At 37.5% G+C, this 15,057-nt stretch overlaps 2 protein-coding genes across 2 annotated transcripts; one reads left to right on the top strand and one right to left on the bottom strand.

Moving 5' to 3' along the window:
* Positions 1-1,983: 1,983 nt before the first annotated feature.
* On the top strand, positions 1,984-4,611 carry LOC114723544 (heat shock cognate 70 kDa protein 2). Its single transcript, XM_028909732.1, has 2 exons — positions 1,984-2,294; positions 2,684-4,611. Exons 1-2 carry the CDS (start codon positions 2,081-2,083, stop codon positions 4,417-4,419), a joined length of 1,950 nt encoding a protein of 649 aa, XP_028765565.1. The 5' UTR covers positions 1,984-2,080; the 3' UTR covers positions 4,420-4,611.
* Positions 4,612-6,343: 1,732 nt separating this feature from the next.
* LOC114723556 (uncharacterized) lies at positions 6,344-8,827 on the bottom strand. Its single transcript, XM_028909755.1, has 2 exons — positions 8,694-8,827; positions 6,344-8,148 (listed from the first exon to the last, which is right to left on the bottom strand). Exon 2 carries the CDS (start codon positions 8,116-8,118, stop codon positions 6,610-6,612), a length of 1,509 nt encoding a protein of 502 aa, XP_028765588.1. The 5' UTR covers positions 8,119-8,148; positions 8,694-8,827; the 3' UTR covers positions 6,344-6,609.
* Between the last annotated feature and the right edge of the window lie 6,230 nt (positions 8,828-15,057).

Genomic DNA, 15,057 nt, shown 5'->3' with positions numbered 1-15,057 from the left:
AGGAGTTTGGAATCTTTTAAAAAGAGGTAAAATAAAGACTGAGAAGAATATTCAATAAGGTGACTGAATGAGACCTTTTGGTTAACAATCCATCTAAAGATTTGCTTGTTGACAGAGCATAATAACGTTGTGTGATCTATGTAATCGACTCTACATAGTGGGATGAAACTTGTTTTTTTTTTTTTTCCTTGGAAGTTCAAATGGAAGAAGAATGCAAACGGGGCAGAATATGACTTGGGCTCTTATTCCGGGCTCAATCTGATGGGCTTGGATTTTTTATGCTTGTTATAATCTGATGGGCTTCCCTCTGGGCCCAGTAATGGCTCACTAGACCGACTCCATCTAGAGTATCGAGGAAGAAAGTAAACGGAGCAGAATCTGTCGGGCGCGAATCCGATGGGCTTGTCTTTGGGTATAATAATAAGCTCAATTTTATGTTTTGAGGGCGTCAACAAATAATGCACGCGGCACTTCATCTCAAAATTACTCCTTTAATCCTATTTATAAAACAAAAAGAAAATATATTTGTTGTTCCTATTTTTACAATACTGAGAGATTTTTTTACATAGATTTGTAATTTTATTCTCAATTTATTATTGTGTTGATTTTATTTACATAAAGTATAATGCATATTAAATAAGGGTAAAATTAGAAAGTTATTGAATTTTAAATGAGAGTTAACGAAGTTTGAGGTTTTCTTTAGTTTGTATAAAACATATTAGAAGTGACTTATAAATAAAACTAAAGGCATAGGGTTTGCTCCCTAGTGACGGATTACTTGAGCCCCGGCTATTTTTACATATTGTTGGTAGGATTCAATTATCCAGCTAAGGCTCCGCCATGCTGCTCTGTTCCCGACATTAGGCTAGCTGCACCCAATCAAAAGCCAGCAAATTCTGGAAACAAAAATCGTTCTACAATAAACCCGTGATGCACTCATGCTTATTTTATTTACAATTAATAATCATTGATCAATAATTATGTGTATATACACTTTTTTTTAAAAAAAATTAATACTCCTCCGATCCTTAATATAAGACTCATTTAACTAATTTGATTAGGTTAAAAAAATTAGATAAGTTAATTAATTATAAAAAAAGTGACACATTTTTTCTAAAACACCATAATCATCTTTTTTAATACCCCCTCCCTCTTCTACTTGATTATGATTGAAAGAGCATCCATAGGAGTAATTTAAAAAAATTGATAAATATAAGAAATGAATCTTATATTTAGGATCAAAACTAACTCAAAAATCAAGTCTTATACTAAGTACCGGGTAGCTTATAAACAGCGATAACATTTACTAATAGATATAACTTGCTTTTCGCTCTGTGAAATTTATATATTCCTATTCATTTAAAAAATATTTATTTATATCAAACGTAATTTATCATCTCCAAGGTCTCGATGTCCACCGCAAGCTAACGGTATAGGATACAGCGCAACACGTATCAGTATTCTGATTTCAATTTTAGGGAAACGACTTTTGCAGGAGTAATTTTTATAGGATTTTTTAGATATGTTGAATTGTGGGAGAATTATTCATTTCTTAATATATAAAAATAAATAATATTTTTTGTTTGTGCTATGAAATCACAAATAAATGTCATGAAAATAAAAACTATAAACGACAATGACAAAAGAACAATTGAATAAAAATATCATAAATGAATAAATCAAGAAATGCATTTAAAATATAAATCAAATACTTTTTTTTTTTTTGGCCAGAATATAAATCAAATACCTGAAAAATTAGTCTTCTTCAGGTAAAAATTAGCCTCTGCAGGCCTATTTTATTTATACTGGGTATTTGAATTATACAACCGGAGTTGACGGCAACGACCATCAAAGAAAAGTCCGATGCGTAAATCACGAAATTTCGTGGACCCGAGCAGTTCCCAACAAGTGGGTGACAGAACATTCTAGAAGAAATCCTAACCCTAATACTATATAAGCTAACTGCTGCATTTTCACTCCTCCTCTCGCTCGCTCTGCTGTAGTTCGAAAACCAGTGGAGGCTGTGGCCTGTATCCTCTTAGATCTCTCTTCACCCGCCGACACTACATCTTGAAACGCTATGGCCGGAAAAGGAGAGGGTCCAGCCATTGGAATCGATCTCGGTACCACCTACTCATGCGTCGGAGTATGGCAGCATGACCGTGTTGAGATTATCGCCAACGACCAGGGTAACAGAACCACGCCTTCTTACGTGGCTTTCACCGACTCTGAGCGTTTGATCGGTGATGCCGCTAAGAACCAGGTCGCCATGAACCCCATCAACACCGTCTTTGGTATGATATGCTGACTGTCATGTTTGTAGATCTGACTGCCTCATCTGTAGATCCATGACTTTTTCTCTTAATCTTGTTATAGCATAGCATTTTTGGTTCAGTTTATCTTGTTGGCGCATATATTGCTGAATGCTTGATAAATTTTTTTACTCACATTGTAAATGTGGATCCGAGTTTTTAGATTTTCCCTCCTTTGCATCGTTTTCCTATTATGTGAAATAGACTTGGACAAGACGGCGATTATACATTGTCTTGATATTGTAATTTTTCCGAGGCGTATGTACATGTCCTTGTTTGCATTGTCTTTCTTAAAATTTCTGCTGATATTTTAATTCTGAATGACTGTAACGACTTAGCTGCGACATGATCAATCTATTGATGTTTCTTAGATGCCAAGAGGTTGATCGGTCGCAGATTCACTGATGCAACTGTTCAGAGTGACATTAAATTGTGGCCGTTTAAGGTCGTTGCTGGCCCTGGTGACAAGCCAATGATTGTAGTCGCCTACAAGGGTGAAGAAAAGCAATTTGCTGCAGAAGAGATCTCTTCTATGGTGCTTATGAAAATGCGTGAGATTGCTGAAGCCTACCTTGGATCCACAGTGAAGAATGCTGTTGTAACTGTCCCTGCTTACTTTAATGACTCTCAGCGTCAGGCCACCAAGGATGCTGGCGTCATTGCTGGTCTGAATGTTATGCGAATTATCAATGAGCCTACAGCTGCAGCCATTGCTTATGGTCTTGACAAGAAAGCAACCAGTGTTGGCGAGAAAAATGTCTTGATTTTTGATCTCGGTGGTGGTACCTTTGATGTCTCGTTACTCACAATTGAAGAGGGTATCTTTGAGGTGAAAGCCACAGCTGGAGACACTCATCTTGGCGGTGAGGATTTTGACAACAGGATGGTGAACCACTTTGTCCAGGAGTTCAAGAGGAAAAATAAGAAAGACATCAGTGGCAACCCCAGAGCACTTAGGAGGCTGAGAACGGCTTGTGAGAGAGCTAAGAGAACACTTTCTTCCACTGCCCAGACTACCATTGAAATTGATTCTTTGTATGAGGGAATTGATTTCTACTCAACCATTACTCGTGCTAGATTTGAGGAACTCAACATGGATCTCTTCAGGAAATGTATGGAACCAGTTGAAAAGTGTCTGAGAGATGCAAAGATGGACAAGAGAAGCGTCCATGATGTTGTCCTTGTAGGTGGTTCCACCAGAATTCCGAAGGTTCAACAACTTCTTCAGGATTTCTTTAATGGGAAAGAGCTCTGCAAGAGTATTAATCCTGATGAGGCTGTTGCATACGGTGCTGCAGTTCAGGCAGCCATCTTAAGTGGTGAGGGCAATGAGAAGGTGCAGGATCTCCTCCTTCTGGATGTCACCCCACTCTCGCTTGGTCTGGAAACTGCTGGTGGTGTGATGACCGTGTTAATCCCAAGGAACACTACCATCCCAACTAAGAAAGAGCAAGTTTTCTCTACATATTCTGACAATCAGCCTGGTGTGTTGATCCAGGTTTATGAAGGTGAGAGAACAAGGACTAGGGATAATAACTTGCTGGGTAAATTTGAACTCTCAGGTATTCCTCCTGCTCCTCGGGGCGTTCCACAAATTACCGTGTGCTTTGACATTGACGCCAATGGTATCTTGAATGTCTCTGCTGAGGATAAGACTACTGGCCAGAAGAACAAGATCACTATCACCAACGACAAGGGAAGACTATCAAAGGAGGAGATTGAAAAGATGGTTCAAGAGGCCGAGAAGTATAAATCTGAGGATGAAGAGCACAAGAAAAAGGTTGAGGCGAAGAATGCATTGGAGAACTACGCCTACAACATGAGGAATACTGTGAAGGACGAGAAGATTGGGGGAAAACTCGATCCAGCTGACAAGAAGAAGATCGAGGACGCTATTGAGCAAGCCATCCAGTGGCTAGACAGTAACCAGCTTGCAGAGGCGGATGAGTTTGAGGACAAAATGAAGGAATTGGAAAGCATTTGCAACCCTATCATCGCCAAGATGTACCAGGGCGGTGCTGGTCCTGACATGGGTGGGCCAATGGATGATGATGTCCCATCTGGTGGAAGCGGTGCTGCTGGCCCCAAGATTGAGGAAGTCGACTAAGTGCTGTTCTACGGGGTTTCATCTTGCATGCTTTATTTTCCCAGCCACGTTTTCCAAACGCAATGTCCTTATTTTCAATGTTCTAGTTATTATTTGGACTGAGGCAGAATATGCTTTTGGTAGTATCTGCATTTTACGTTTTTGTTTTCATCTGTGAAGATGTCGAATCGTGTTAAACGAATTTTGTCGAAATATTATGCTACATTATAAGTTTGACCTTCAATTTACAGTATTTCTGCTCGGTGGTTTCGAGAGAATCGTTATCACACTTGAATGGCTTGTTAATTTTAATCTGTTTTGCATGAACAATTTAAGTACGCAATGTAAGCTGGAGGCAGTTTCGTATAATGGGACAACATGCTAGATGTCGCAAGGTTGGATCATTTTTTCATTTTTCCATATTAGCTCATCTTTGTTTTAGATCCACTGGCGGCTTTCTCTTGATTCACTTCTCAATACGCCATAGTTTGATTATTCATGACTATTGAAATTTTAACATGAAGTATTACTACGGCTCAGCCAAGGGAAGGTTGAGAGTTTTAATAATGCATGTCCAATTGTCTATAGCTAAACATACATACATGCAAACCTGTTTTATTAGTAATTAAAATATCATCAGATTGATTGATTTAAATAGATTAAAAAAATTAATTATAATAATTTACAGGCTATTTATAATAAGTGTTATTATTTTTAAAATATCTATATAGTTACGGGCTACTTTAAAAAAAATAGATAAATAAAAAATAAATAAATAAAAAGATAGTGAATTAAGATTTTATGTTTAGGATCAAATTAAATGTCAAATTATCTATTATATTAAAAATTATAAGTAATACTGGAGAAGAATCCTTTGGTTCAGCGAAGTCAGAAGGCAAGGCTTTTCGGTAAAGAACGAGAAGATTTAATGTTGAAAAAAAAAAAACCGTGATTGGCAATACATAAATTTGTAGAGCTTCACTCGGGAAACATACGAGAGAGAGGCTGGAGGAATTTAAAAAGTTAGCATTGTTTATGCCGTTCAGACTTCAGACCACTTTTCAAGAGATGTTCTCACGGGTAAAACTTGGAACTAACATGCCGGGGAGCAAGCGGTCACTATGTGTAAGGCCCAACCATGTGTGACTCATACCCAAAAGAAAAGTTAACAGTCCAGCAAGACGTCATCCTTGACCCAGGGCAAATTATTTCGCACTCTAAAGGGTCGCTACCCACTAAAAAGATTAAAAGAGTACTCCTTAATAATTGGTTGCCCGCATTGACCAAGGAATTATTCACGGTGCGCTGGGACCGTACAAATGTACAATTTTTACGTGAGGCCCGTCGCCAAAATCCTCATTCCACCAATCATAAAGCTATCTTTGTCATCTTTTGCCTCTTCGTCAACAAATCAAATCTCACCCTTGGTCTCCTGGCCGTTGGGTGTTTCAACAACTGAGTTAATTTTTACCTAGATTCCCACATATTTCAACCGGGGAAAACTATTACAGCACTATGATTACGCACTACCCCACTAATGCCATAACTAAGAAGGACAACACGGTACACATACACAAGGTTCCACATCTCCATAGTAGCCCTTTAATTTTGGGACCCAAATTTTCCTGTGCTTGTTTCTGCAGCTATGACAAAATTAACCCTATTCTTTATTCAGAGAATCAAATCTCATATAATAGCATATAATGATAACAAACACCCAAAAAAAAAAAATCTCATCAAATGAATGCTCTAAAAAGTGATAGTTTCAAGTACAGCATGTACGTATTGTTTGGGGGTGGAGGGTTACAGAGTGAGTGGACTCGAAATCATTCTGAGGGGGGACTCTTATCCTATCGGAAAGTCATTCTATACTTGAAGATGGATCAGAGTGACAAAAGAAAAATGAATCAGATATTAAAGGACAACACAAAATATAGGATAACAATTATCGCGAAGGAAATCATCTTTAAATATCAATCCAGATAAGTGTATAATTAAGAATGGTGAGAACTGGATGATAAAAGATTAGTAGTCATTACACAATGAATGCCAATGAATGCAAGGGGAAAAAGGCAATTAGTGAGGAAAAGGCTGAAGACAAAAATGAGACGCCTTTAAATATAAATTACACCGTATCATACAATGTTAGTAAAACAATGATATAAGGACCATGGTGGCGACAATCCAAACAACTTTAACGAAATGCATATTTCAAGTTAACATAAAATCATTACCACCCAGTTGAGGGCGACGGCAGACTCGAACTTCGTGCTCTTCAGGTCCATCACGAAGTTTCGGCACCGTGATCTCCAGCACTGATCCTGGCTCATCATAGTATGCTTCTAGCTTGCCATCTTCTGGAATCCGAGTAGAAAGTGGAATCTCTCGAACAAACTCACCAGGAGGGCAGTGCTCTGAAGATGGATCTGCAAGCTTGAATGTCCTATCCTGTCTCTTGATAAATGGTTTCCCAGACATGCTCACACAAGTAACCTTTATGATACCATGAGTAAAAGTATTCCTCCAAGAAACTTTCACGCTCGGGAGATCAACAAAGGGCAGACTGATAATAATTAAGTAGCCCCGTTCATCCTCATAAATAGTTTTTGCAGCCGTAACAGGTCCATAGGCATTTCTCATTACTCCACTGAAATTACTCAACCATTGTGGTTCACTTGGGTGAATTTCCATATCTGGAATCCGATCCGAAGGAGGATTAACAACCAAGTGACAATCATCATCATTAGCATGGGGGAAGAAATCTTTCCTCCTCTTGCTGTTAGGGGATAGATCCATTGCATCGCCATTACTGTGGTTAGAAGGATGAGTTGACAAGTTAAGCCCAGATCCATTAAGCAGTTTCTTTGGGTGTGCATTTGAAGCACCCTTGATTGTGGAATGATGCTTCTCAAGCTCGAAGTCTGTACTGGGAAGAGTCCTCCATGAACTAAAATCACTTGCTTCAGGTGGGATTGTGAAATTGAAATCCCTGCCAGTAAGTTCCATCCACCTTTTCCGCTCATCCTCATCAATTCCCGCAAGGTTAGGGGATGAAACAACCTCAATGCCATGCAAACATTGGGGATTTGATAGGCCTCTATAATGTTTTCGTTGCATCCTGTGAGATCGAACAAAGCCTCTATCGACACTAAATGGAAAAGGGGGCTCCCCTTGGCGAGAATGGCCATTCATGTAACTTCTCAATTGCATCTTGCCCAATGCATTTTCCGGCCTCTCCTTGAAAACCCACATGTACATGTTTTCCATGTCATGTTGAACCATGAAAACATCAAGCTTAAGATCAGATTTATCGAACCCTGAAACACCGCTGCTGTTCCGAACTATCTTAGCCTTGGATTTTTCATTCAATGCAGGCTTAAAATAGAAAGTGAAGAAAAACCATGCTCCCCATATACTATCAACTCGTTTTGAGCACTTCTTTCCACCTTTAGGAATGGGGTTGAGGAAACTCTCAGTCTCATACACTTGAGTGCCAAGGCCAACATCTAATATATCGCACGGGTCAGAATTCCACAACGGTGGAGGCGGGCTGCGCTCTGTTGACAGGGGCAAATTGATATCCGGCGGACGGGAAAGTATGACTTGCCGATTCATCTCCAAATCCAGTTCCTCGTGAGAAGATGCGCTTGAATCCATAGACAAGAGCGTGGATGGGTGATGATTCTCCATTGACAATGATGTGAGAAGAGAATCGCCCATCTCACCTCATCTCGTTGACGAGAATCATTGCTGGTTGATTCAATGTTGCCACCCCAAAAACAATCCAACAAAACAAGCTTATAAACACCTTCGTCATATTAATCCCCTCTATACTTCTCCATTAAATCTCAAAACTTATAAATCAGATAACAAAGTCCTCACGCACACTCAGGGAAATATTTTTAAAAGCCCGTCACTATAAGACTCAAAACATAAACTGTGTATTTACCCACAAATAATTTAAATTACATACTGAACAAATTCTATAGGAAAAGACAGAGAAGAAAGATGAATAGACATATACAAGGTATAAAGTCTCTTTAATCTCCACCCATTAAAAGAGAAAGGAAAAGATCTCGAAAATGCTCAGGGGAAATTAAGCGTTGCCCTAACCCAAAGATCTCCAAAAATCCTCCAAACTCAGGCGGGAAGCACTCAATCAAAACCATCAAATCCACAAAAGCATGTAAACTATATAACTTTTCGCAAAGAGAAAGGTTTAACAATTATAAGAAATTGATGGTTAGCGACAGAGAGACCCGACAAGAAAATCAAAAGGGATCTTCAAAGAGTACCTTTGGGTGTAAGCATATGAGAATCGAGAACAAGAAGAATAGGAAGAAGAACTTGCGCAGCCAACGAGGACGCTGTTCTCCATCATAAAATCGAAAACCATATCCTCGACTCCAGACTTTGCCCTCTACTCTTTTTTTGGGGGGGTGGGGGGTGGGGGGACGAAAAAGTAAACAATCTCCTCCTTCGTAGACTCGTCAAACGAGAACACTGAAGAGGACCCTGTAGGGAATTAGCGGAGAGTTTGCAGAGGCGGGGAAGCTGTCTCATTATAACGACAGGTTTTTGGGGTTAAGACCTTCACTGGATACCACCCGCTCGCGCCACCGTTTGTTAACGGTGATGGTGCATTTCCCTGTCTGATTTTTGTTGGTATTGCTCGTTTGTAACTACTTATAACGCCCTGTTTGGCTTGGGCTATTCCCCCTAGGCTTTAATAGTCTTGGGCACCGAGGGTTTCTGAGTAAGGTATCAAGTCAGGGCATCATGGACTTGGATTTTTATCACTATCCTTCCCTTCCTCTTTCTTTCTGTTACCCTCTTTTTTCTTTCACAATGGTTAGATTAAAATTTCAATAGTTTAATTTAACATCTAATAAAAATAATGTTATAAAAAAGTAAATAAGTAAATTTAAACTGTTCAAATCTAGTTTGAACAGTTCATTACTGTAATAAAAAATTGTGTTGTGATAATAGTCTGCAGCTGTGAATTGATTAGATCAGATTTTAACAGTTTTAATTTATTTATCTATTTTTTACAATGATATTTATCTTTATAAAATGTTATAAAATATTAAAGTTGAACCATTGGAGTTTTGTTCCCATGATTGTGAAGAAAAAAAGAGGATAGTGGAGAGGAAGATAATGCAAAAGGTCGCGGAGAGAATCCGAGTCCATGCAGTAATACTGCTTATCCTAACCTAGTTTGCATCCACTTCTACTATAATATTATCTTCATTTCTTAATATAAGAGCCAGCTGACTAATTTAAGTATATTAAGAAAACTAATTAAGTCAGTTATTTATAATAAATAGATGTTTTTACTAAAATGTTCATACTAATCAAGTGTATTAGCTAGAACTACTATTATTGCAAAAACTATTTTGAAAAAAATAGATAAATATGAGAGACAAAGTAGATTGAAATTTTATATTTATGACCAAAACAAAAATCAAATAAGCTCTTATATTAAAAACCAGAGATAATACTCACTTAAGGATAATTGACATAATCTGCCTTTAATCAAACCAGAACAAGAAAATATTGCAAGTTTTTCTTTCTGCTTCGTGGAGTTATTTTCGTTTTAAATTCATTATTACGTGAGGAAAATGCGTATTTAAATGCTTGAGTCTCATAAGTCAGAACATTACCAACCATGTGTCTTAAAACTATAATTTGTTTACTTATGCAGAATTGGAGTCCTTAAATCCTTGCATCTCACTCTATCCGTTGAACTCGAACCAAACACATTTGTTTGGGGGGGGGGTAATTGAAGTGTCTTTTGTGTGCATATACACTTTCCACTCACAACTCCAGGTTCAAATTTTAAAGGTTTGGTTGGTGCCTAAATACAGCGTGATAGTTCTTCACCAAAAAAATTAAGAATACAGCGTGATAGTTATGCTTTTTATTCTCTTTTTTATTTTTCATTCCTAACCCCCCGGGACTCAAGCTGCTGGCATGTTTTTAATTATGAAACAGTACTTCATCGTAAATGATAATTTCAATGAATGGTAAGTTGAAAAGTCATATATTTTTACAGATTTAAAAATATTAATTTTATTAGCAGGCTTTATGCCATAGTAATTAGAATCGAAGTTAGAGACAGCATACACACTTGGTGGTGTGTGGGGTTTGGAGGCTGCAATTTGTTTTGGAAAACGGCTGATACTGGGAACGAGTTGGAAGAATGGGAGTGGAGGATTGGAAGGAGAAGATGACGTGTCGACATTAGCCGTTACTTAGTTGTCGGGATGTGGCTACCAGTGCCCTTTCCCCCACATGGAATTTTGGCCTTACTTTACGGAAAGTTTGCTTAAAAAAATTAAATACAAAAATTCTTACAAATAAAAAATATTCTACTTATTTAATTACTAAATTATCTTTTTTTTAAAAAATATGTATTGATAATTAAAAGAATATCAACAACTTAAAGTATAACGATCAATAACTATCGTGATAAATTCTAATAACATAGTTTCTTTAACATATTACAAAGATTTAATGCATAGATCATTAATACTTGCTGTGATAATTATTAATTATTATATTTTAAATTATTAATGACTATTTTTTAATTTCAATGCATATTTTAAAAAAAACGATGACACTTTCGCAGCTAAGTAAGTGGGCCCCTTAAAATTTTAAATTAACTTGACAACTCTAAGGGATTTTTTTTAATATAATTTTGAGGCAATTTTTCCCTACGATATTGCCGCTGCCGCCTTCTCTCTCTCTCTCTGGTCAACACACATCCCTGCCATCCGCTTACCCCTGCCCCTGCCTTCTTATCCGAATGTCCCCACGTACACTTCAAATACGGACAACTAAGATTTATTCAGAATTAGCAATTAGTTTTTAAAAATAACTTTTTTATTCACTGGGGTCAACTCTAATTATCACCGCATATCTAATTCTCATCGCGCGTGTTCATGCGCGTACGCGTTCTTCTCTGGAGCAGAAAGTTTATTCTGATGCGGACACTGCTATCCACAGCGCCACCTCTCATGTAAGCTAATTCTAAGGGGTTTCAGCCAAACATGGTTATTAGATTAAAAGCTGGACCAGGGCTGGAGGGATGAAGTTAATTTTTTTGAAAAAAATATTTATTAAACCAGAATTCATAAAGTCCCGCTGATATAATTTCACCCCGTACTTGCCTTTGAAAAGGGTAGTTAATATCGGCCGGAGCTCAGATCTCGTCGACAAATGGTCTCTTCCTAACCTAACGATCGAAAATCAGGATAAGCTGTATACACGGGGAACCAAAATTAATTACGAAGCTCAGGTGGACCTAAGCCATATAGGCCTCCACGCCCAATATAAGGGACGGAAGATGCCATCAATTTTCATTTTAAAAGAAATAAAATGAGAAAAAATTGTTAATTTGTTTTTTTATATGTTTTCTACAAGTGAAACTATACCTAAAAAATAAAACTGCACCTGAGAAAAAAATTAAAGTTATCAGATTTTAATCCAACGGTTCTTATTATGAGACGATTATGCATCCTACCCACATCCTTTTTCGCGGTATGCAGAAATTTCTGTGCTCCAATTCCTATTACTGTTGCTGCTGCCTCTTTTATTTCTTCCTCCGCATCACCCCCCTCCTCCCCTTTCCATTCTGGGCGTCACAAATTTAAATGTTTAGGCGAATCCGCCAATCAGCGTTATTAGTGATTGTTGGCCGAGTAAGAATATGCGATAATACATTAATAATCATCATTTGAGCATGGACTCAAAATAATAGAAAAGTGACTGTTTCTCAGCGATATGGCTTCGTCCTGCGCATATATTTTCAAAAGAGGCGCATTGTCATATGTATGATAATGCAGCCATTCAGGGAATCGAGTGCTCTTTTGATTGGTTGGTGTGACTCAACACCCATTGGTCGAAAAATAAAACACGACGGTGAGGGAGTTGATGTCAACAATTAATAGTGTATGTAAGGGATAGACCAAGGGATGTTTTGAGTAAGATCAAAACTATAGTTTTCAGAAGTGCTTTTTACGGTATACGAAACAAATATATGAAAGAGTTTGTCTCAATTTACAGAAAAATACTTTTAAAAAATGATTATTAGGGTATTTAAACACTCCCGAGTTGTTAACCGGCAGTGAGTTTTACACACACACATGAGTATGTGTGCGTACGTGTCATATACGGAGAAAGAGAAGTAATTGAACAGCGAGACCAGCTAGCGTTTTGTGTGAAGCGTGAACACATCATGGAAAGCAGCGTTACGTTGCAGATTCCTGCGCCCACACGCTGCAGATTTATATTACTATTGAATAATAATTACTCCTCCGGTTTTTAATATAGGACTCATTTAACTAATTTGATTAGATTGAAAAAATTAGGTAAGTTAGTTAAGTATAAGAAATGTGACACGTTTTTCCTAAAATACCATAATCATCTTTCTTAATATTCTCTTTCCCTCTTCTACTTAATTATCATTAAGGGAGTATCTATAGGGTTAATTTAGAGAAAATTGATAAATATGAGAAATGAGTCTTATATTTAGGACCAAGACCAATTCAAGAATTGAGTCCTATATTAAAGACAAGAGGAGAAGTATATATTTTCATTATAACACGAGGATATATATATAGAGAGAGAGAGACTGGGAATATATAGAAAGTAGTAATTAATATTAACTGTAGAGCTCGTACGAAAATCTGTGCTTTTGACTGGTAAGGTGGTGGCACAATTAACATGCATGATGCGAGATAGAGGAGTGATGAGAGCCCACATCCAGGGGCCACTCAGTTTCCCACCCCTCTTTTTTTTAATTTCATTTCCCTGCCTGCGTAGCTTCTTTGCACTCATACACGCATCTACTTTATTATATATTAACATACATCATCAACTCATTTGCATAGTTTGATGATGTGTGCAGTGTGTGTGCGTGGTTAATTCTTCTTAAGCCATATATATATATATATATATATATAGGGGATATCATATATATGGATAGATATTAGCAATTTAAATATACACATTAACATCAAGGGCCCCGTCTCTTCACTTCACATTCACGATTATTAAGTAGTGTATGTTGAACAAGGAGGCACATAGAGGAAGGGAAGGTGGTACCCGCGTGTATATATATATATATGCCTTACTCTCTCGTCCAGTGTCATGCATCAGGATTTAATTTAAAGTTATTTGTGTCCTCACTGTAAACGTCATTATATTGTTATATAAACCCACTTGTATAAACTGTAGTTGTTTGTGCGCACAACTATCTCCGTAAAATTGACTCACTCTGTACAAACTGAAACAAGAGTTGCTAACTATAGAAAAGTAGAAAACCACGCCCATATATATATATATATATATGCGCACAACACACACATACATATATACATATATATACATATATATATTATGCGCGCGCGCGCCCCGGGGGAACACACGCACGAATGTGTGTATGGGAAAGAGAAAGTGGAATACTATGAGACAGGCTTTTGCGGAAGCAGCATGCGCACTACATGCTGCACCCAGACGCTATGCTGGTCCAGGTTAGGTTTCAATACTGAGTATGCAGTTTGATTATCATCATCATTATTCATATATGTGCGTGTAAATATATACTACCTGAAGACCTCATTTATAGATTATAAATAAGATCTTGTAAATAGAACCGAATGTAGTATTAATTAAACACAAAGGATTAACCAATAAAAATTAGATCTAATAAAATAGACTAGTCTTTTATAACATGACGAACTGATAGTTAAATTCTCTGAAAAATATGCTTATTCAGTGTTCCATGATACCTCAAACATAATTACTCTTAATTCAAAAAATATCTGTATGTACCTGGGGGGGGAAGGGACTGGCCGCATCCGCACATGTGATATAGGGAGAAAGACTGGGAGGAGGAGTGACAGCCAGGACACAGGTGGCACCCAGGGGAGGTGTACTGATGGCATATCACATCCATCCGGTGTTCAGTGGTCCCCCCACGCCCAAGGCAGGATAATATTATATAATTTTATTTAATTAATTCGGATGCGTGCGTTCACTGTCATAGATTCTGCCCTTCTCCTGGTTTAATATTACTTCCCGTTCTTGATATAAAACCTGTTTAACTTTTATTTTAGTTTTAAATATAAAATTTTAATCTATTTTGTCTCTCATATTTACACATTTTTTTTTTAAATAGCCCTTCTAACAATGATTATTCTAGTTAATATACTTGATTAGTAAGGATATTTTAGGAAAGACAACACCTATTTAGGACAAATAACTAACTCAACTTACTTTTTTAATCTCTTCAAATTAGTCAACTGGTTAGTACTATGATTATACAACTTCATCAGCTCATTTGTCTAGTCCAGCTTTAGATATATATGCCATTAACTCTTCTTAATTCATAGATAGCTATTTTCCCTTCCCCCCGCTCCCTCCTCCCTTTTTTTTTGGGTGGTTAAATAGAAGGCAAGGCGGAAGAAAACCCGAATGTCGCTTTTGTTCATAAAAATGAATCTAGTCACGTCATAACATCGTAGGCCCCGCCTCCGTTAGTAATAAAGGGGGTCATAACTGGTAGCCAAAAGGGAAGTTGGGAAGGGGTAAAACAACTGAGGCCCCTTTAGTTAGATTGCACATTCTCTTGGCAATGTCATGAAATCTGTTCTT

The sequence above is a fragment of the Neltuma alba genome, unplaced genomic scaffold (assembly GCF_004799145.2).
Source record: "Neltuma alba isolate B1F8T4 unplaced genomic scaffold, ASM479914v2 tig00012145_pilon, whole genome shotgun sequence".
NCBI lineage: Eukaryota > Viridiplantae > Streptophyta > Magnoliopsida > Fabales > Fabaceae > Neltuma > Neltuma alba.
The sequence above is the reverse complement of the archived record's forward strand: the minus strand, read 5'-3'. Positions and strand labels throughout refer to the sequence as shown.